This window comes from Gymnodraco acuticeps, unplaced genomic scaffold, assembly GCF_902827175.1.
Source record: "Gymnodraco acuticeps unplaced genomic scaffold, fGymAcu1.1, whole genome shotgun sequence".
NCBI lineage: Eukaryota > Metazoa > Chordata > Actinopteri > Perciformes > Bathydraconidae > Gymnodraco > Gymnodraco acuticeps.
In genome coordinates, this window is record NW_022990683.1 from 10946 (window position 1) to 34724 (window position 23779).

General features: G+C 41.7%; 1 protein-coding gene and 1 long non-coding RNA gene across 2 annotated transcripts in view; both read right to left on the reverse strand.

The window, feature by feature from the left end:
- Positions 1 to 5155: 5155 nt before the first annotated feature.
- Positions 5156 to 9338, reverse strand: LOC117555365 (lymphoid enhancer-binding factor 1-like). The gene is made up of 3 exons (XM_034230243.1): positions 8383 to 9338; positions 6575 to 6641; positions 5156 to 5388 (listed from the first exon to the last, which is right to left on the reverse strand). The coding sequence occupies exons 1-3, from the start codon at positions 8581 to 8583 to the stop codon at positions 5216 to 5218; spliced, it is 441 nt and encodes a 146-aa protein (XP_034086134.1). The 5' UTR covers positions 8584 to 9338; the 3' UTR covers positions 5156 to 5215.
- Positions 9339 to 12752: 3414 nt separating this feature from the next.
- Positions 12753 to 23779, reverse strand: part of LOC117555350 — a 61890-nt gene continuing 50863 nt past the window's right edge. The window contains exons 4-5 of the long non-coding RNA XR_004570389.1: positions 13810 to 13923; positions 12753 to 13116 (exon numbers count right to left, since the gene is read on the reverse strand). This is a non-coding gene — a long non-coding RNA (uncharacterized LOC117555350). The remainder of the gene's footprint in view (positions 13117 to 13809; positions 13924 to 23779) is intronic.

Here is a 23779-nt window from a genome sequence, read left to right on the forward strand (position 1 = left end):
ATGGGGAGCGAAGAAAAGTGTCATCATGTACGAGTGCTTCGCTTTGAGCGGTAACACATGCCAAATAAACATCAACCCGGGGTTAAGTGTGCGCCTGCATGTCACGCTCACGACCATTAACACTCCATATTGCTTTTCTCACACAGAGAAGCACACGTTTTCAGCACTTTGAACATTCAATGACTTGATACATTGTATGTCATTTAGCTGACGTATTATCTAAAGCAACTTCCACTCAACTCAATACCATAGACATGGCTTCAGTAGTAATTTGGGGTTAAGTATCTTGCCATGGAAACCTAAACCGGTAGACAGTAGACGACCCATTCACCCCTGAGCCACTGCCGATGATCTATAGCTGGGTTTTATCTTCAATCACCTCTTGTTTATTTTGTCATATAATGCCTTCTCTGCGTTTTTTTACGTGATTAAATGCCTTAACATTGGAAGTGTCAGCTTTATTTTAGAAGAATGATAATACTTCAAGAACACAAAACACTTGTTTTTTTGTTTCATCATCTTATTAAGAGTATAAACATAAAGAAATAAAACTATCTTTATGCTTAAATCAGTCATTAAAATCCACCATACACTTAAACCTGGATCGTCCTATTGCTGGTTCTCATCTTACACATCGATGCATATCTCCTGGTCCTGGTAGACAAATCAGTCCGCTGAGCTCCATTTAACAAGATGAAACACACTGATAAGGTGATTGCAACCACATGGCGTCATTAGCCCCGTGCATATGGAGTAAATGTGTCAACCAGCATCACCATGCAGCGGAGGACCATGAGAAACCTTGGCGTTAACGATGCTTTTTAAAAAACACCACGACCCAGCGGCACTACAAAGACTCCAAGTGTTTCTTCTGTGTGAGGTCCACACACACACACACCACACACCCACACACACAACACACACACACAACACAACACAACACACACACACACACACACACACACACACACACACACACACACACCACACACACAACACACACACACACCACACACACAACACCACACAAACACACACACACACACAACCACACACACACACACACACACACACACACACACACACACACACACACACACACACACACACCACACACACACACACACACCACACACACACACCACCACACACACACACACACACCACACACACACACACACACACACACTTGATGGAGCTGCACAGCAGATGTCATCAATGTTAGCGTAACTCTTTGATATGTACTGATTTGCTACATACAGCAATAAATGAGGGAATAATGAGTCTGCTTCTGACAGTTACTATATGCCGCTTCATTTATTTGTAGATTAAAATATACATGTTTAGACCGAACGTAAAGAAAATTAGACTAAAGTGGGATGATCAATGGAGTCCAGCTCCTTAAAGACAAAATGCTACTTTCCACCCTATAGTGAGACCAAGAAAAGCTACACAAGGTGCCATCTACAACGTTCAGTGTGGACATGGAAGGCTGCTGGTAAATGTAGTGTTCTCTTTAACAGGGATCTTCCACGGTAGTGCTGGGGGCATGAGCTGAGGACACACATGGCACTGAGGGACACCAGAGCGGTCCTACCAAATCCCGTTAGGTAAGCCTGGGTTAGTGATTCCACGCTGCGAGACACTGGCTAGCAGATCCGTCACGTTCCCACTACATCAAAGGAAAGTACAGCGCTGCACCCCCCTCCTTCTCGCCATGAGGATCTGCAATTGAAGGTCCAAAGGGAAAAAAGAGTGCACGGCAAAGGAGGGAGCTCTCTTAACTCTCCCCCTCAACAGAGCAGCAAAACTCGGCTTTAAGGAAGAAGAAATCAGCGATTCTATTCATTCCTCAAGCTGTTGCTCAAGACCTTTCCAACACAGCAGGAGATCCCCAACACATCTTCACAGTCAGGTGAAAACCCTTGTACTGTATCTCCGCACTATCAACATTTCAGAACCACGAACACGCAGTTGTGTCTTTATCGTGTCAACCATGCATTTATACGTTTATTTAAAGGGTTTTGTAGGATGACATGAGCTCAGAGGTTGTAGGGTTTCTTTAATCCCATTGAAGTATAACAGGAGCTGGTGATTTTAACAAAAGCGGATGTTTGTGGGATACCCGCAAAATATTCTGAGAATAGATTTCAGGGCATTTAAAATATGGACTGTCTATCAAGAGCATGTGGATCTTTAGAAGCTGTCATTTTCTTTTTAAATCCTCACGTGAGTTCAAGAGGCTGCAGGACAACTTATTTAAAAGACAAAACCAAAACACACAGACAGAACTTGTCTTCCTCCACAGATCAAACCTAGAGTGAGGATGTCCTCAATGCTTTGAAAATGTATTCTTGGAAACATATCAGTACCGTTAAGGAATATCAATCTGAATAAAACATCTTTATTTTCTCAATAGAACAGTCGCAAAAACACAAAACTATTCTTCCCCTTTTTAAAAACACACACACACACACACACTTTTAGCCCTATATTACTGATTAAATGTTAAGTCTGACCATCAATGAAATAAATAAACACATTCCTCAAAAGTCCAAATGCTATGAACCAATACAAAAACCCTGATAAAGATATTGTCTGCTAATTTAACCAAATGTTCCAGAATAAAATAGATAAATGCAAACCAGACAATAACATTAAGCTACTCGGGCACAAGCATGTCAAATATACACCATGCTTTTTCTGCTTATTGTAAAGAAGGATTCACCTCCCAAGTGGATCAACCCCCGAACACACTTCACTTTCTGCTCAGGATACCTCACAGACTCCACATCCTAAAACAGCTATAGGTTTACGTAAACACGAGGGTATTCATAACCCACCAGTGCTTCTTTGAAGTGGTCAACGTGTATTAGCAACTGAACACCACGAGGCATCTTGACACCAAACTCTCTTGCGGTGGAGGCGACCCAACAGGCTGGAAGCCCCCGAAAATCTGCTGACAATCAGCTACTCCCAACAGCTCCATCATGACTGTACTGCATGTGCAGGAATGTCATGGTCAATGGAAATCAATCTAAACTACTGGGATTGGGGGCGGCGTTGGGGCTGGGGATGGAAGAGAATGAAAGGGAGAATGTGCCTTTGATCTCAGTGAAAACCGATCCCAGGCCTGCAGATACTGTGGCTGCGGTGGCCGGCAGCGAGCTGACATCAGTGAGAAAGCCAGAAGACTCATGTTCCGCGATCCCTACACCAAGCCCCGGCTCTCTTTATTGGATAAGTGAGAGAAACGTATATAAAACGACTACCGTTTTATTGAAGACAGGGTGGGGGGGGGGAAATTGGGTGAAAAAAAAAAAAGCAGCCATGGTAAATGAAATGAAAGCGGGGCTTTAAAAGTTTTGGCAGCGACTACACTGCCTAACTGCCTGGCCTAATTCATCTGCAGTGAGGGGTAATTTCCTCTCCAACAGTCAGCTGGTCTCCATTCAGACCCTTTTTGTTTCTCGTGAATATGATGGAATGATGGATAAAATTGACCAGAAAACGAGCCATAAAAATTTAATTTGGAAAACGTCACACCCCTACTTCATAAACCACTCTGAACAGAGCAAATCATGAGGTAATCACATTTTCTCTACAATGTCACATACTTTCACCCTCTGCAACGTTGGCAGAGGGAAAAGCAATGCAATTTTAACATCATCCCGTGATAGAGTTGCGTGTGAATGAAGTTCCTTTACACACAGCATGTGGCATCTGCCCCCGACAATCACATCTGCCTCCCAAAGCCGATTCTTATAATGACGCAGGGCTCATGTTACACAACTTTAGCCTGATGAAACTAACGTGTGTGCACTGCAAAAAGCACAAACAACCCAGGGATTGTGTGAGTGTTTCCTGTACGGGGGCACCAAACCATGGCTAGACTGTGGCTGGTTGTCTTTCCCGAGTGTGATACAGAGACTCGGACAAAACAGGATTAAAGTGGACAGCTGCTGGTGTGCCCTGCGTTTTTATGTCTGTCTTCAGAGGAGAAATTTGCAAACGGGACAGACACAGGAAGCCGCCAGTGAGACCTGCAGCTGGCCTGAAATGAATACCATTACAAGGACGATATCTGCAGCAACACACACACACACACACACACACACACCCCTGGACCGGACTGTGCACTCCTCAGCAGGACAGCATCACAGACGTGGTGTTGCCTCCTCTGTCGTGCCGGGCTAATTACAGGGCTTTACTCGGGTCATGTAGACATGCAACACTTAAGATTTTAACAAGATGAGAAATACTGTATATCTCATGGTAATCTTCTGGAAAGTATGGCAGGCATTCAGTTTCCACTCGTCACATATGGTCGTCAAGGGGAAGGACGTCAACAATGGAAGAACGCAAGGGTAAATATTGTACACAGGTAACAACAACACTGACATGATGGACATGGGAAGTGTTATTATGCCAGTTAAGAAATGCGGTCTTTAAATAATATAGAGCTTTGTTAAGTTAGAAATATGCTACTTTATCTAGAAGGAGGAGCAGCCGTACAGAGGTTTGTTACAGCTCTAAAAACTGCGTCAACAATTCAAACCACAATGTATTCAATTCACAGTGGAAAAATAAAGCCAAAAACTTCAGTTTGAAAACATCAAACCTTTGAAATGTTTACTTTTTAAGTTGCAAACAAAATCAACTTAAAATAAGAGCCAGAAACAAGTTCACATTTTCAAGACCATATCCTTTCTCAAAGTGCTGATTTTGTAATGTAAAATGATTAATAGAAATTAATTTAATTTGACTTTATCAATGAAAAAAACGGATCATAAGATGTTTTCAAACTGAGACAGTGTCGAAGAGTCTCTGGGCCGGAGCGCAACAAGTCGCTTTCCTTCCTGGGCCTCAGACATTCTGCTGATGTAACTTCACACGGATATTTGAGCTTAACTATGACAGAGTTTACAAACAACGCTTCTCACTTCACTTTATTGTTTTATCTGAAAGACGAAGAAAGCGCTTGAACTTCACTTTAACCTGAGCAAGTGCAACATGACTGTCCTCCTTGTTTTTACTTTCCATCCCACAAGCGTGTGTTAATGAACAAAACAAATCTCTTGTTTCAAATCAGCACTTTTAGCATCGTTTAACAGCGTAACAGGAAACATAAACCTTACCTTTAAACCACCAAATAAAATAGCAATAATGATAGAATCAGCTTCGGAGTCATTTTTCTAGATATACATTCCTGCCATCAAACTGATAAGCTAACATTTACATTTAGAGATATGGTACTGACCGTTCTGGCCATGGGCGGCGAGATGGAGCCATTGCTCATGTAGTTGTCGTTCATGTTGCTCATCATGATACTGTAGCCCGGGTAGCCCTGGTACTGATGGCCCTTACTGTACAGGTCTTGGAGTTTTGCTGATACAAACAAAAAAAAAGGGTAAATAAGTTAAATTGACTGCGTGTTTTCAAAAGTCACATGAGGCATTTCTTGTATTTATCAACATCACAGCTCCATTTGCTTTAATAACATGAACTAATATTACATATACTAAATACGCTACAGCTAATAAATCATGATACAGCTGAACAAAGTTCGGACGCTGTAATGATATCACTGCGGATCGCTTTAACCCGCGCCCCATTTCGCCTCGGCCTTTTGTTTGTGCCCTTTCTTCCCGTCTTGGAGAGGAGGGTCATATTATACAGAGGAACAATGGAGCCCCTCTGCGCCAATTAGCACCAATTAGAAGAACATACAGACTGTGTCAAAACAGGAGACGCCCCAACTGTTCCTCTACGCCTTTGACCCGAGAGGCAGAGCTTTGTAGAGCGAAGAGGCCTCAATGCAGCGCCACTCACCACTCAACCGAGCGCTGTGTATCAAGGCCTAAGGTGGGGGTGGGGGGTTGGGAGTGTTTGTGGTATACTGCCTGATGGCTACATGGATCTTGTTGTGAAGAAAGCCAGTGTTTGGTTTGAGGGGATGCTATTGAGGGGTGAAAGGGGAACAAAGAGGAGACACACTCCTCCTCAAAGCCTTAATGATGACCTGCAGCAGCGGGGTCAGACTACAATACCCAGAGAGCAAAGAGCCCCCGAGCGGCAGCAACATGTTGCACTGAAGAGCTGATGCATGTGGGGAATTTGTTTATTCGGATAATTTCATAATAAGAAACACAAGAGATAGAAATGCAATTATGAATTATGTTCAGTTCTAGACTTGTGCTATAATGATTGTTCTGAGAATTCAAACTTGAGATGTTTTAATTTAACTATAATTTGGTTCTGCAGGCACCCTCATCTAGCAGATAGGGAACAGGTACATGAAGGTGAAGCATGTCCTGACTAGACTTGGATCAGAGAGTATCTGTCCGAGAGCAGCAGGGATAGGGGCTCTGATAAGAAGAGCGCCAACAGAGTAAGAGTGTGACTCCTCCTGTGTGGGGAAAACGAGACTGACACTTTTTCACACTGTCTCCTAAAAACCTCCACTTCTCAAGCTGCGGTGAATTGTTCAGAACATCTCAGGCTTTATTGCATGCTGGCTGTCATATAAAACATGCTGATTTAACAAGCTCTCACTAAAGGCGGTGTCACTTACCTTCTTCCATGTGGTCTCTGTGTTTTTCGTGATATGAATCTTGCGACATTTGGGACTGTCTCATTCCCTGTAAAAAATAATTAAACATTGAAATGATGGTGAATCAATTAGGAGGGCCTTCAGACGCAGTAACACACACACACGCTGATGCGGTCAGACACCCACAAACACTGCTGGGACAAATGCAGGAACACACACACTAGCATCTAGAGAGGTGATGGAGCAGCCTGCATCAAAGCTTCAATAGAACCACTTAATTAAGCTTCATGTCCTTAAGGAGATTATAAATTAACTTGTTTTTCAATACCATAGGTCCACTCTCAAATTCATCTCTCAGTTTAAGCCTTCTTCTAAATTCAAATAAATGGAGTGTATTTGTGTTACAAATTAAAAGCCTCAGTGCAAAGTGAAATAAAATCAACCCATGAAAATAGAAGATGACGAAGAAGAAAAAAAAAATACCACGCTTTTCGCACATCCATTTTCTTTTTTTTCTCTTTCTGAATCAGAATTGGGAAGAGGACCTCTTTTAGGAGTTCAGTCCCCTCAGGATGGCTTCAAGCTGAGAGAGGAAACTTCACTGGATTCCTAATTAACATTCAGCCTCTGTCTCGTGCGTCTCTAGACATTCGATGAGGAATATGTACAGTCTCGTTAGGATGTGCCCGAAATGTCACTAACCACCTGCGGTTTAATCACAAATAGAGCCGTCTAACTTTGTGATGGGGAAGCTGCAGTCTGTATCCTGAGGATGGAGCCAGGCAGACTGATGCAGGAGAAAAGACACATTTTAACTGTGACGTTTGTTGACTACGCTGTCTTGAGGAAGCTTGTAAACTGGCTGATTGCATGTAGGGAATATAAGGTATGAAATAAATAATTTTAGAAACATAAAAAATTCATCATAAATAATAGTTCTACTGTATATGCATTAACACAATTGTTTTGACTGATTTTCCGGTATTGCCTCCTTTTTATATTATCAGTAAGGAAAGGCAACAACAGATTCAGATGTAAACATGTATCTCTTTTTCTTAACCCCAACATATGCACAAATCATTCTTGGGAACCATTTAACAAACACGACAATAATGAAATAGGAGAATGACGTAGGAATATATTGTCATCCGGGTAAAAAAGGAAATACTGCCCTTTCATTTTGGTTTTATTTGACAAAGTGTGCTCATTAAAATAAATTATTAATATATGTTGTCTATATTAATAATGTGTTCTGGTTTTTACAACTGCTGAAGGTTACAGTGTTCCCCTGCAAACAGCGTGCAGCTTGCATTGTCACAGGCAGCACAAAAGGCCTCAATTCTCACATCGTAACAAATCGTTTTGTTTTTTCAAATGTCACTGCACATTAATGTCTGTAATGTTCCAAAAATATAAGTATTGGGTATTTCAAATGTTACATGAGTAGGCTAAATGTGTGCAGACCAAGTATGTATCATCACAGCTTTTGATTTAAAAAAGAGGTTATAAATGCACCTGAACTCAGCTTGTTATGTTTTATATAAAATACATATTTTGTATAACAATACTTGACATATATAAATCTAAGCAGGAGGAAGTAAATATTAGGCCTTTGTTGTCAATTTGCCCTTTGAAGCATCCCATATTTTAATATATCACAGCTTTCAGACAAAGCCAGAGTACTGTTTAATAAAACAGTGCCAAAAGCTAAATGAAAGCCAGGTATTTGACTGATTAAAAACACTTTTCTCTCGAGGCTGTTTCCTCTCTGTTGGAGTTCAGAGTTGATGCCTCTTTCTCACCATTCACCACATCAGTACATTACTCACATCGTGGCTGTTGCTGTTGGGGCTGCTCTCTGACTCGTTGACCAGAGATGACTTGATGTCTGCCAGGTCTCCCTCCTCCTCAGAGTGGCTGAGCTCGGCGAAGATCTGCTCCTTGTGCGGGTCTCCTTCGTCTTTGAACGCGATCATCTCGTCCGTGGCGCACAGCTCCGGGTCTCCGCTGCCGCCTGATAACTGTGGCATTTTGTATTTGTTTTTAACTGTTTCACCAAGAAAACTGAAAGCACAGCACTGTCCAAAACTACGGAGGAGAAAACTCCCACTAAAATCCCCCGAAACCGAGTCCCCGTCTTTAACCGGAGCGTAGACCGGCGAGTCAGTCGGAGAGGAAGCGGCGTGCAAACACGCTGCCGGTGTGTTTTCACTGGAGCAACAGGAGGAGTGTGTGGTTGTGTTTAAACTAAAACACACAGAAACTCACACCCTAAACACTTGAGTTTTAAAGGCTCAGAAAGAGAGTCCGGTGCACGCCTCAATGTCATGAGGCAAAAATAAAAAAGGTAGACAAACCACGAGTTAAAATCTCATCACTAGTTTTTCAGTCAACACACACCAAACCGACGACGGATATGGTCCAGTAAAAAAGAAAAGTGCATTTATAAAAGTGAGAAATATTTCCTCGGTGGTCCAATGCAGAAGATGTTTCGTCCTTGGAAAAATGTAAGGAAAAAAGTGAGCTAACAAAACCAAAACACCGTCTGGAGGTGAAAAGGTAAAGGATGGATGTGCAACTGGAAGAATTGTGACACTCAGATAAGACAACGAGCAACGCTGCACGCGGCTTCAAAATACATCCTCAACGCAGGAGGGATAAAAGGAGAAGTCATAAAACAATCAGAAAAGAAGTAGAGAAGGAAAACCGCCGTGGACCGACTTCCCACTGCTCCGCACTGCTTCCACAGTGTAATGTAAGCAGTGTGTGTATGTGTATGTTGGTAATGTAGCCGTGCTCCCTCCTCCTCTCTCTTCAGTCATTGGGAGGAAGGAGAGATGAAAGGGAAGCCGAGGCTCTGATTGACACTCCTCCTGAGAGAGAGGGTTATACTCAGCTCACAACAAATGGGCAGGAGGAGAGCTGAGGCTGTGTGTGTGTGTGTGTGTGTGTGTGTAATGGGTTAAAAACAATCATGTTAAATAAAAATGATATCAGAAATAGAGGAAGAACAAAACAAGCTTTTTTGGCAGACTGAGAAGAGGTGACATTTAATCAAAAACGCAATAACTGACAATAGCGTTATTTTGTGTAGAAATACCCATTAGAAGAAGAAAACTAAAAGGGCTTGTATTGGGGCTATGCATTGTCACCGTACTATAATAAGGTCATATAGATTTGTTGTTTGTTTAATTGTGTATTTATTCAACAACATTTGAATGGTTGTCTTTTCTATGTTTATTTTGTACCTGTATTCAAATTACATTGGTCAAATGAAGGGCATGGTTGTTCTAGAGCTTTCCATATTTTCTTACAATATGTGCAAATATAAAATGTATGCTATTGCTATCCAACAAAATAATGTTGTTTTCAAGTATTTTTGTCCCATAGCTAGATAACAACAATGATAAGTAAGGGACGAGTCAAACGAAATAACTGAGAAAAGGCCAGGGGTTGCTAAATGTTTTCATGTAAGGGACCCCAAATTAACATACATAACGTTTTATTGACACATATGTGATCCATTATCATATATATATATATATATATAAAATGGTAAGGATGACATTTGATCGGAAACACACACAAAAACACTGTAGCCTTATTGAAAAAATTGGCACACCATCACGTAGTGTTATTGAACAAAAATGCACCCACATAGGCTACACAAAATAAATTAATAATAAAGTGTGTTATTAATTAAAAATGACAAACGGGAAGAGCAACGAAAATATTGGGGGAATTGATTAAAAGAAAATAAGAACTTCATGAGAAAATAGAGTTAAAAGAAAATAAACAGAAAGGCAGCAGAAGTGGTGTTTCTGTGTGTGTCTGCGCAGGGAGAGATTGCGTGAGAATAAAGTTGGGATGGGGAGGCAGATCTTTATAAAGCGCGGAGGTGGGGTTAGCGGGGCGGAGCCGCGGCTGCCTTTGATCTTTCGGCGGCTGGCTCTTTCATCCCCAACTCCCCACCCACCCACCACCACCTCCCTCTTCCACCCTTTCCTCCCTCCTCGCTCTCCCCTTGCCTTTGTATGACTAAATTTGGTCCGAGTGTGGAACCGGGCCAACATTTCCACGTGTGCGTTCATCCCAGCTGAGAGAGAGGGGGGGGGGAGAAAGAGAGAGAAAGAGAGAGATTGAGAGAGAGAAGGGGTTCTCTTCCGGGTAAGGACACAGCAAAAAAAAGATCAAAGGCTTTTGGTTTTTGGAAGCAGAGTGTGGATTCAAAAGAGACTGGCTGCATTCCAGAGTATAGCGGAAAGCGCGCGCTCCCACACGCGCCCACACTTACGCGCACGCGGGATACGGGCACCAACACACGCGCGTAAACACAGCACTGAAAGAGAGAGAGTTAATTAGACAGATTTCACACACAGGAAGACCCGAACAAGCAAACCTTTCATTGAAATACAAACTTTAACATTATATTTCTTGTTTCAAGCCAAACATTTTGAAGTAGAAACATGTGACAAGCAGAGGCGCAAGAAGTACTAAGTAAAAATAGTACCTGCAGGCAGGGTATGTGAATTTTACTCCAAGTGCAACTGAAGCCTTATTTAGGTGTTGTTTATATTTCACATCATTAATCCATTTATGCAAAGGCACCAACAAAATGTAGTGGAGTACAAGTACCACATTTACCTGTAAATTGTAGTGGGGTAGAAGTATAAAGAAGCAAACAATTGAAATACTCAAGTAAAGTACAAGTACCTTAAATATATAACTTAAGTATGGTACTTGAGTAAATGTAATTAGTTACTTTCCACCACTGCACTTACACATACAGACACAAACGTGTAAACACAGCACTGAAATAGAGAGCGTTAATTAGACAGATTTCACAGACCCGAACAAGCAAACCTTTCATTGAAATAAAAACTTCAACAGTATATTTCTTGTTTAAAGCCAGAAGTAGAACATGTGAAACAAGGTATAAACTCTGGCTGCTTCCCTTCCCACTCTGGGGAAAGTGTTGGTTCTGCCTAATTACACTTCTTCTTTCATTTAATTATCCGCCACTTTTTCCTGGCACGATGTGAAATGATGCTACCTTCATCCACCACTACCCTTAAACCACGCTGGGAACAACCTCATTGCCTTGGAATTTATTTTGATATTCCGTGTCTTTTGCAGCATTCACCTTGGATATGGTTTTAATCGTAACATTGAGTGAAAGGGGGAAATCAGAGGGTAAAACGATTTTTGGTAGGCCTATTAAGATACTAAAAAGAGACAGTACAGGCCTGCAGGGCCTGAGGTAAGAGGTGAAGAGATCCAAAAATGAAACAGATTAAATAAATCACAGGACTAAATGATTCATGTGTGGTTTTTGGCTTTGGTTTATTGGCACTGAAAGATATTATAAAATACAACATATAAGACTTTGTTAAGGATATCACCTTAATCCTAATTGTTCCTTTTTGCGGTCTTTGAGACTTCAGGCCCTCTTAACAGCTCCAAGAACAAACTGAAGTGATTTAATAATCTTCATACTTTATGACATGTCAATTGATATGAATATGATTTTTAAATGATTATAGGAAATGGCTTTTCTGTTTGGGATCTTAACAAGGGATTTTAACAATACAAAAATATAGATCTGACCCTTAGTTTCCATTTAAAATAACACATTGTAATTATAATATATATATATAATTTCTTAATGCAGATAATATATGAAACACCTCTTTTTTTGGTGATATCACAATGCTTTATACATGTTTCTGTCCATTCGGTGACATAATGGAGAAAATAGATATAATATTGGTAATGATCGATAATCGATGTGTGCACACAGCAGCGGGGCGTTGTGTTGTCAATATTAGAAACTAATAAAATCTAGAAAATTGAATCATAAAATAAAACGGACAGTTCATTTTTAAGAAGCAGATGAGGTAGAACGTATAACCCTTCGTCCAAAAAAAGTACAAGAGTCAGTTAAATAACAAAAGACAAGGTAGATTATTATGAAATTAATATTGATTAACCTTTTCAACTCTAGAATATCATTTCAAATGTTACATCATTCTTTAAGGATTTGTATTAACCTGTAAAAGAAGAACATGTGACGTATTGATTTGTCTTCTGCTTCGGACATTTAAAGATAACCCTATATACACAATAACATGTATATAATTGTGTATTCTGTTCTTACAAAGCGAAGCAGAGTTTGTGGAGGTTTTGAGTTATTGAGTGATTCATTATTTAATGTGTTCTGCTGCATGATGAGAGACCACTGCAGAGAAGTGAGGAGGGGTCATTTGTTCAGCACGATACTACACTGATGTACATTCAGTATTTTCCTCAGCAATATACATTTTCACCTTTTTTTTATTTTAAATGAATCCTTTTATAGCAGTAGAATAAGGACATCAGTGAAACCCCAGGATAGATAAAGACGATGCTTTGTGTTGCTGTGTTATAACTCTAGTTAAGCGACTTGATGACAAGGCGACGAGCGACAGCCTCTCTAATGAAGGCGCTGTCAGAGCCACCTTACACACTTTCTCCTGACATCAAAATACACGATATTCTCCAGCGAGGCTCGGTGTATCGCACTCCTGGTTGAAGTTGAAAAGGAGAGAAAAGAGAGAGAAGGGAGGAGAGGAGGAGGAGGAGGAAAAAACAGAGCTACATTAGCATTTCTCTGCTAATGAGTTCATAAGAGTGACCCCTCTGGATCTCACATGAAAAGGAAGATTTCCTGCTGCGCGGTGACCTGAATTCAGTATTCTCTCACTTTAGATACTCCATTTTGCATGTTATATAAGGAAGGAATATATCAATACACACGGCATAATTTATCATCAGCGGTTTTCGATTCCTTATCTAAAAACCAGAAGTCAATCTGTAGAACAAATTCAAACATTAATGTTGTACACATCGTGGCGACATGCCGAGTGTTGATGAGCATAATGCAAATTTAGCACATTTTGTTAAGATGATGTTTTTTCCCTCCTCTTGTAAAGTTGGGAAAGCATATCAGTTTAGCAGACAATATGAATTGTGTCAAACAAAATGCTCTTTGTTGGAACAACACTCAGTCAAGGTCCTCTTTAGATCTATTATTGTCTCATCTTTTATCTGTTCTATTTTCATTGCAATGCAAAATACTTCAAACAAAAATTACCCTAATTATCTCCCGTTCGCGCCTCGTGCTGTGAATGCATGTGTGTGTGTGTTTCTGTCTGCATGTGTGAGCGTCCGCCGCCTGTTCAGTGCGATGATTTGTCAATATCAGCTCTTAAATTCACCTGCCAGGTGAGTCTGCTGGTGAAATCCCTCCTCTGCTGTCTATTCCACCTGCTAGTCATTCTTAACAACTTCCTTGAAGTAGAAATGATAGCCCTCGCGCTTGCGGCCATCTCCTAGAAAACGACAGGAAACAAACATCAAATTATGATGAAAAGAGCTTGCAATTAAAGCAGAGAAAAGACACTATCAAGCGTACAAATCAAAAACAGGGGAGGTCTGAGGTGAGTGATTATTTGTGCGGCCCTTTGATTGGTGGAGGATGACTCACCTTTTTGGAAGGGGAGGTAAGTGTCTTGGGGGTAAGGTGAGGAAGAGAGGCGCAGACTTGTGATCTGTGGATTTATGGCAACGCTGTCAGGAGGCTGTCTCAGACAAACTGTCATTAAAATGAAATTATCTCCTTGATGGAAAAGGAGGGGAATTTGTCATGCATGTATATATTTTGGATGTGTCCAATTTGGAAAGGAGAGGCTAGAGTATACAGCTAGAGAGCAGTAAAGAATCCAGGCAAGGAACACTATACTACTGTGATTTGTTTCAAGTGCAATGGTAGCAGATTATAAGGTTTACCATGCATTGCTAACCATAATAGTCAGCTTGCTAACATTTGCCGTTTAGCACAAACAAAACAATCCACAGGCTGAATGTCATTGGATTTAGAAGTAAAACGTCATAAACCAAAGTGTTTTTTTTATATTTCGATCTAATAATGTCGCTTTATGAAAAGTTAGGGGAATTACAAAGTGTGTAGGGGGGGGGGGGGGGGTGGACATTCAGCCAAATGTCATGGTAATCCATGCAATAGCTGTTGAGAAATGTTGTTCAAAATCACAATCATCAACCTCACGGTGCCGCTAGAGGAAAAGTGGCTAGGACTAACTAAGTCATAAGGATTCATCATCAGGGACATTTACATTTCATGACAAAATACTGAGCTAATCCATGTCGTAATGTTTAGATATTTTACTGGATAGATTAAAATGTTAAACTGCCGGTGGTGATAGAGGAAGAATCAGGGGATTACGAGAGTCAGTGGGATTCATCTTCTGAGGACCATGATACAAGATAAAACCGTCAGCTAGAATAAAATGTAATGTAAAAACCTTCATGGTAATCCATACAAGTAGACGACAAACCAACTGACTGATCATGCTATCCGTAGAGCTACTGCATTACTACAGTATATTTTAAACAATGTAGATAAAAAAAACGAGTTTGCGGGCCTCCATATAGCTCAACAGGGTAGACCTGGGTTCGACTTAAGACCAGGACCACTTGCCACATGAAATCCCCCCTTTTTCCCATTTCAATTCTGTCTCTACAATAAACGCTCTGGTTTCCCAAAAAAAGAAAGTGTTTCCTCATGAGGATCCACTCCTCCACCCACTGTACAGATTACCAAATCCAATCAGCAGACTCCTCTATTGTCTTACTCGCAAAGACTGACGTACACAAAGTGGCACCTGACTCCACCCTCCTACCCCTGCCAGCCGGTGAAGCTGACAGAAAAGAGAGAAGCACCGAGTACGCTCCTCACAGAAAGAGAGGGAGAGTTAGAGATCACGTTTCCCCTCAGACTTGGCTCGCTCTCACAGGCGAGACGGTATTATCTTACATTCTCCGAGCTTCAAACACCTGAGTGCTTGCACGCCGCCGTCATCGGTGGACAAACATGCGCTTGCAGAGACGAAATCTTTATCTCTGACATTCCTCAACGCACACCACATGCTCAGATCGATACTTGCAAGTGTTGCTTCTCTGCAGCCAAAATAAATATCTTCTGGGGTGATGAATGTGCCGCTGTCACTTAACACTTGGCTGACCCAGGTGCCTTGAAGGAAGCTAATGGTGAGGGTGTTTACCTACTTCACCTTCACCGCAGCGGACTGTCACTTTGTAGGAATCTGCTGAGTTTGCCCATTGGCGCCATGGGGTTCATTGTTGATGGAGGCAGTTGTTTAACTTTGTGAACCGTAAGAATGATCTGAAATGACTTATCACACAATGCAACACAGCGGTTACTAAAATATTGAAACAAAAGATCAGAAAAGGTTCACATTTGTTGTCCTTTTCTAAGTGAAAGTGTACGGGTATTCTCCTTCTGCTACCCTGTGGGAAAGGGCAAGGTCTCCACTGGTGCAATTGATCAGGTTGGAGAGGCATGACGACAAGTCTCCTTTTTATTGCGCGGGGCCCACATATGTCCAGAGACTGGCCCAGCTACACCACCAGTCGTCCTTCGCTGTGCGCGGCTGTGTCGTGCTACATTCTTCAGGTCCAGAGGGGAAGTGGTCCAGTCCTCGCACAGCTACTCCTTTCATCCCACTGTGTTATTGGAGAAAGCATTGAGCACTGCGTCAGGGCCTGCTGTGTCAGGGTCAGGGTTCAGAGCTGACCTGCTAAGAGGTCGCGGGGGCCCCCATCCAGTCTGTAATCAAGCACACAACACACCTCGCTGACCCCGCTCCGCCGGCTGTCCCGTCCCCGGCCCTGAGATCAAACACAGAGCGGCCGTACTCTGTGTTATCAGCCTGGGTGTCTCATCACATCAACACGCAGGGCTAAACAGTAAACACAGCCAGCCTGCTTTTGCTCAGTGTGTGTGTGTGTGTGTGTGTGTGTGTGTGTGTGTGTGTGTGTGTGTGTGTGTGTGTGTGTGTGTGTGTGTGTGTGTGTGTGTGTGTGTGTGTGTGTGTGTGTGTGTGTGTGTGTGTGTGTGTGTGTGTGTGTGTGTGTGTAAGCTTGTGTACATATCAGTTTGAAAGCCGGTGCGTGACTGTGCCTGGGTGTGTGAAGGTTGGGGTTAAGTATTGTTTTAGTTTTGATTTTCTTTATTTAGATCAATTTGACTTGCAATAATTGATTTATTCGGCCAATGGGTGGCACAACATGCAGTCAACACTCACACTGACATATTATTACCATTTAAAGTCAGTGTTGCTTATTTGTACATCCAGCTCACAGAACAACAATTTCATTTAAAATGTTTCAAGCAACCCGATAATTACAAGTCCAATGTTAATTATTCTTTAAGCTCTGTTTTTGGTCCCTACCGACTCCTGAGGGAAATATCAGGCCCTTCAGCTACAAAATGCTCCCGGATATTAACCGGATAGTCGTTTATTTTGTCACTGTCCTTTAGTGCTTAGTAGTTAGAGTACAGTGGGTTTTTATTGCTTTTCATTGCTGCCCTCTATGGATGAAAATGGTGCTAATGAGAGCATTAACACTGAATCTTAATAAAGTAAAAATAAATGAATTGAGCTAAACGATTTGGGTGGTTACGCTCGGTGGGTTTGTCACTACGAGCTACCTCTTTTAAAGTCACACTCAATAGACACATTGTTAATATAAAAACTACTGATAAGAGGGGATTTAAGGTGCCATAACATTAAAAACCCTCTTAAGGAATTTGTCATATGTCACAAGATATTCAGTCGTTTTGATTTGTAAAATAAAGAACATTTGAAGTTTAATTTTAGCGTTGACTATAGATATAAAACACTGTATTTTTATTATATGTAATATTAAACTCTGTATCATAGATTCCCTTCTTTGCATGTAATAATTAAAGCTCATACTTCATAGGTTATACTTTGCAATGAACAATTGATTTGTGAAGGGAGTGAAATAAAAAAGCAGGTTTCTTTGGTTACATTTTGTGTGGGTTTTCTATAAAGCTGGAGTGGGCCTGTGTAAAGAGCCCAAGCAGGCAATATTTAACCAGGTTGGTAGCTGATTTCCTGTGTGCACCAGCCTGAACCATCAGGATATTAACTGTTAAAACCACTGGAGTGTGATTCACTCTCGTGGTGATTGATTTATTTGAGTCTCACAGAAGAGAAGTCCACAATTCCCGGGAGTTGTTACTAGAGAGAAAAGCATTTCCAGACACAGGCACATGCTGCCAATTTGACAGGTTTAGTTAGGCACCTTGGCTCCACTCCTTTGTTGTATTTTAAAAGCATCAGTGAATATTTTTTTCTGAGGCTTGCTGTGTTTGAGTGGGGAAACAACTGATTTCATTCCTTTGTCTTAGGGTTTTCCCCCCACGTCTCCAGACATGAAGAAATTGTTGCAGATGAGTAATTTCTTCTTGGCAAGCCTCAGGCTGGATAAAAAAAAAAGCCATGTTCTCCAGTAGACAAAAATAATTCACTTATCCTGTCACTGCTTTAATTACGTCGAATAAAAGGTGGTGATTACTAATATTGAAGTGAATTATTTTCTATCTTGAATTATATCTTTGAATTTAGTGTTGTCCGTTTAAAAGTCATTGTTTCACACACATGTAAACACTCATTTCCAACGTTCTGTCTGGGACTGTGTGTGAGTAATTGTGTGTGTGTAAAAAGATTTCTGGAAAATGCGTGTTGAGGTTTATGTTAGGGTGCACGCATGGCTTCATGTGTTGGTAAATGTCCGTGTGGGAAGGGGGAGATCAAAGGCAGACTCCGACTCTCCATTACTAGCCTTCATTTCTTTAAACTGAAAATATAATTTTCCCATCCACACTTCTTTGAGCTCCAACATGTGGTTGCAGGTAATATTTCTGAAGTGTGATACATACAGAATGTGGGGCCCGAGACGTACAGTCTGCTGTGAAGCTGCAGCCTGTTTTGTCTTGTTGCTAATTTTATTGCAGCTGAAATATGCGGCCAAGAGAGCGTTTGAACTCTTGGCCTCAGTCTCGCCCAAGTCGCGGCCCAATTTAAGCCAAATTTGAAACAGTAAAATCCCAGAGGATGTAGAGTAAAGTGTCTCTGCCAAAATCCTTCATGCCCTGCCTCACCCTGCCATCTGCTTCTTAAAGTCTACTCCTGAAAAAAGGCCAACTAGAGTGAAATGTAGTGCCACTGCATGCTAACATTTGTCCACTTTTTCTTGCACAAAAGGGACGCATTTTCTTCAGGGCATAGTGACCTGCCACTTTTGATTTGTTGTATTGTAAGTATTTGCACATCCCGCTTCTGTTTCTGTCATTTACCCTGTTATAAATCACTTGACTCGCCCTGGCTCATAAACAAGCCTCCCCCGTGCATTTTTCAGTTTTTTATAGACGGTTGATTTATTTGGAAACGCCACTGTTGTTGGGGTACCCCTTTTTCAGGAGCTACGATGTAAAGATGCAGAGACAAAGACGCATATACAGTAGAGACGGAAGTTAAAGCAATCATTTACGAGGCCAATCCACCATTGATGACACTTTAAATGTTCAGACATTTCTGTAGACAGAAACCCCTCCCACCACCACCACCACATTAAACATGTGAAAGTTTCCTCTCTTTGTAGACCGCCACTGGTCCAGGTTCAGACTTAAAAGGCATTCTCAACCTCTTTATCAAGCCTCTTCTTTTATATCTTTCCTCACTTTAATCTAACACATTCAAAGAGTTTGTCAAGTTATACAAATTCCTACAGTCAATGACAAAACAACTGATATGGAAAAGTTTGTCAACAAACTATTAAAGGGGAAGACGTGCAATGCAATTAACCAATATAAGTACTAGTATACTCAGATATGGCAAATAAGTAATAGCAGAGAATTTTCCTTCAATAGTTTCCGTAAAATAAACTTTAATCAACAGTACTTAAAAACTAAAATTGGTCTTGCTTTCATTAATTCAAAGTTTGGTGAAATCAATTTCTAGTGGATAGATAGATAAGGAAATGCATGCAAATAACAGTAATGGATACGTTTGTTTCACTCTTCGGTTTTCATTATAATATATCCTTTATTAATAGGCGCATTCACACCGCAGTACTTTTCCCACAAAGGTTCATCAGAACTTAGTTCATGAGAAGTCTTACAAGTACAGATCGCGTTCACACCGGAATAAGTCCCTGGGGGTGGATTAGGTAAATGAAGCCGCTGACGTCACTTCTTCTTCTTCTGCTTTGGGTTTACTGGCAGGCCGCAAACAACTTCAAGGCGTATACTGCCACCCGAAGTCCCCGGCCGGAAGTCCCCGGAGTTGGGGACTGGCTTCAGTAGAAGCTGCTGGGACTCCCAGCAGCTTCTACTGAAGCCTTCCGAGTAAATCGCCAGAACGCCAACACCTCCTCATCTCCACCGCTCCCATGTTTTCTTTTGTGTTGCCATAAGTTAGTCTCTCTGCGTTTCTGCGCTGGGCTAATGCTAATAATGCTAATGCGAGGATAATAAAATGGCGGCTTCACAAAACCAGCACACAAAACCTTTTAGGAGTTTTACGGGGCGTGGTTTGCATTCCGCCCAGCCAATCAGACATAGGAACCTTTTTCTCCCACGAAAGTACGTGCTCTCTAGCAAAAGGGGTAAAAAAGGTTCTGATGAACTCATTTTAGTTCCGGCTATTTTTGGTGTGAACGCGACATTTCGGAACTATATCGGAACTAAAGTGGGAAAAGTACTGCGGTGTAAACGCGCTAATTGATCTTTAGAGCTACTAGTAGGCCGAATTTGGTTCCTTTTGACAGGTGAGCATGTTTTCCCCAGTTTCCAACGTTATGCTAAGCTATTCTTTCACACACAGTGACGTCACGAGCTACCCACAATGCAACACGCGCCATATATATATATAAATACGCCATTTTCATGGAGGTGCAAATATCCTGGAAGTGCAAATATAAACAGCTAGCTAACGTAGCCGGGCAGAGCGCACTAGGTTTTTTTTCTGAATTAACGACCGAAGAAATCGCTGCATGTCTTCGGATTACATCTCTGGACTTGAGGGGTGTGCTCTAGGTCGTTACCAGCGTAAACTAGAGCTGTGTGGGTTGTCGGATTGCCCTTACAGACTGCGTCGATTTTGGCTGCATCTACGTCTAATTTCTGGAAACACGTATGCCATTGCATATATGTGGTATTTTAGAGTTGACATAGACATAGATATTGATTAAGGCAATAGACTATGATATTCAGTACAGGAAGCTTAGCAACACCTAGACGGTGTACGGCTAAACCCTTGGCCTGCTTGCACCTCGCGTAAAACGGCGGATATCGGAAGTACGGTGTTGCCCTCGGCCCAATACCCGTATGTGTGTGTGAAAGAATGCTATCCAGGCTGCTAGGTGACGCTTTACATTCAACACACGAGATAAAAGTGGTATTGTTCTTCATCGTACTCTTCATGAGTGAGTCAATTCCCCAAAATGTTTTGAACTATTCCTTTAAGATTAGGTTGACAACCAGAGAAATTGTAACATCCTCTCATGGAGACAGTGCTAAAATGTCAAGGCTGTCTCAAGATTATTGGCATGAGCACCAGTGATGTTGACCCTTTGATCGGCGTCATGTAGTCTTGATGCAGAGTGGAATAACACGACCAAAGGCAGAAGAAAGATATATTTTCATTCTTGAAGAGAGAAAGTGATCCTCAATGCAAGTCAGTGTTGTAACTGGCCAAACTTGATGAATGGAGACGTTATTATATCCAATCCAACTTTATTTATATAGCACATTTGAAAACAACAGAGTTTACCAAAGTGCTGGACATCAATGAATATATACAAAAGCAGCATAAATACATTTAGACAAAACCGATACATGTAGGACAAAAATAAACTAATGTAAAAGCATGATACAATACAACCATCCTTATAGCCACAGACTGAAAACCCTCATACATGATGTAAAAACATTTTAAAACACAACAAAATAGAAAACTCCGATTTAGAAAGACTGATACGTCTTATACGTGGTCTGCAAAGGCACGGGAGAACAAGTAGGTCTTTAAATGAGATTATGGATAGTCTACAGCAGGGGTGCCCAATACGTCGATCGCGAAGATAGTGTGGGTGGATCGCATGACATTGAAAAAAATAATAATAATAATTTTAAAACAAATTTAAATAAAAAAATGTAGCCTATCATCCATCTTTACTATGGCATTTGCCACTTGATTGACGTACAGGTAAGCCAGTCTGAGATCTCATATTTTCTAACGCGCAGTTCACCACGCATGCGCGGTCAACTGCGCCAGCTGCAAATCACCGGTGAGCTGATTACCTAGTTAGCCTTTCAATTTATACAATTCTACTAAAGAAAGGGTATAAGGGGGGCCTCACCTCCTCATCTGAAGCGCAGATGCAGCACAATAAGTGTAAGCGCGCCACAGTTTCTCCGCCGCTTTGAGGTTCCGGTGCTCACAGTCCACTAGCCCCCCCCCTCCCCGCGACACACAGGTCCTCACCACATGACTTTGGGCAGGTAGACTTCTGTAGGTAGATCACTTTGACTTGGTCATTTTAAAAGTAGCTCCCAAGCTGAAAAAGTGTGGGCACCCCTGGTCTACAACCAACACTATAACCGGCTGGACTGCGTTGGCGACCCAGCATGCCGTTGGAGCGCTGAATGTGTGCTTCAATGTGTTTCAGGCACCCTCAGTGCTGCTTGGCTTCGCTGCATTAGCAGATCGGGCCAGACGCTCAGCGTGATCCGCCATAGGGGATCGGGCCGGATCACAGTGGGTGAAAAGTGAAATGAATCTTGGTCCAACTCAACATCACACAACTGTTTCTTCTCAGCGATATGAGAAATGATTAAATAAGGAGAACGAAAAAAGGAAACCATGTGTATTGTGCTTGTTTGATGATGTGAGAGTGATGGGTAGGGGATTCTTTGTTCTTGCAATTAAGATCAATTGTAATGATTTCTCAGAGAAAAATGTAATTTCAACAGATGCCAGGATCAAGTCATGTGCGTGAAAATCTCCTGGAAAGTCCAATTAAAACAAACCTTTTTGATTTATAATTAAAACTGCTTAAAATATAATATAATTATGCTTCAGTTGAGCATTACAATTTTATGAGAAATGTAATCTTCTGACAAACGATTCTTTAAAGAAAAGGGAACAAAACAAAAGAACCTGAACATAAAGCTTTTGTATTTCTTGATTATGGACTTAAAGGTTATCTATTGACACTTTTTATGTACAATCGTCTCCTTGAAAGCTAAAAAAACATCCCAAACACGGACATATCTTTGAAAAGTGAAACAACCATTATGAATACTCATCATGATGCGAAATCCGTGTGAAAGATGCTCCTCAAAAACAAAGCCACACAACGTACCCTTCCTATTTTGAGCAGATGACACTGCCTTAGCATACATTACTCATGCATATTATCTTGACTAATCACGCTATTTGTGGGCCTGATTGCGGTGTTTCTTAAGACGGGGTGACGAGGGGAGATGCTTTGTGGCGGAGCTAATGATGTCCCTTTGTGATAGGGCTGGGTGTGAGGGTTGAGGACACTGCAATAGACTCCGAAGAGCTGCTGTGTGGGTCTTAGTGTGACTGGCAGCTGCAGTAATCCGCCCTTTGTGTCTTCAACAGGGCCCCACTGAGCTCCCCTGACAGCGACCCATGTTCCCAACTCCACCAGACAGCCCAGATGGGCCGAGTGACACAGAGGGAGAGAAGGAAGGAGGGAGGATGAATGCACCAGAGATGGGTTAAGAGAAGGAGTAAGGAAGCCAAAAAGAGGAGGAAGAGGACCAGAAATTGGGGTAAGGAGAAAATCCTATCTACAAGGATGGAGAAACAGGTTCCTGAACGCCTCCTTGACAGCTCTGTTGCTGCTATTACAAAACGGGCTTCGGATAAGGGCTGCTTTGTTGGCCCAGCATTTGTTTTTTTGTTCCTTTGCGGTCACCCTGAAGCGTGCCTGAGAAAGGACTCTGATTGGTGGAGGCACTCTGGGCGCAGCATAATTAAAATCCATGGTTGCACACGATTACAGCAATACCCCCTCTCTCTCTTTCTTTCACACACACAACACACTGTTTATTTACATTGAGCAGCCCAGTCGTGACGTCTAACAGGACTACACGTTTTTGTTATGTTGTTGCTTGTGGTTTCTGTTTGTCTCATCTCATTACTCTCATGTGGTGGTGTGTGGGTTTCCTTCACTGCTTTGACATGCGTAATATAAGTGAAGGCTCACGCAATATGCTCCCGTAACACTTATCACATCTGCCGTGAC

Coding starts and splice junctions, on each gene's coding strand:
- LOC117555365 (XM_034230243.1), bottom strand. CDS start 8,583: ATGCCACAGTTATCAGGCGGCAGCGGAGACCCGGAGCTGTGCGCCACG. Junction 6,642..8,382: donor CCAACAGCAACAGCCACGAT/GTGAGTAATGTA, acceptor TATTTTTTACAG/GGAATGAGACAGTCCCAAAT. Junction 5,389..6,574: donor CAGAGACCACATGGAAGAAG/GTAAGTGACACC, acceptor TGTTTGTATCAG/CAAAACTCCAAGACCTGTAC.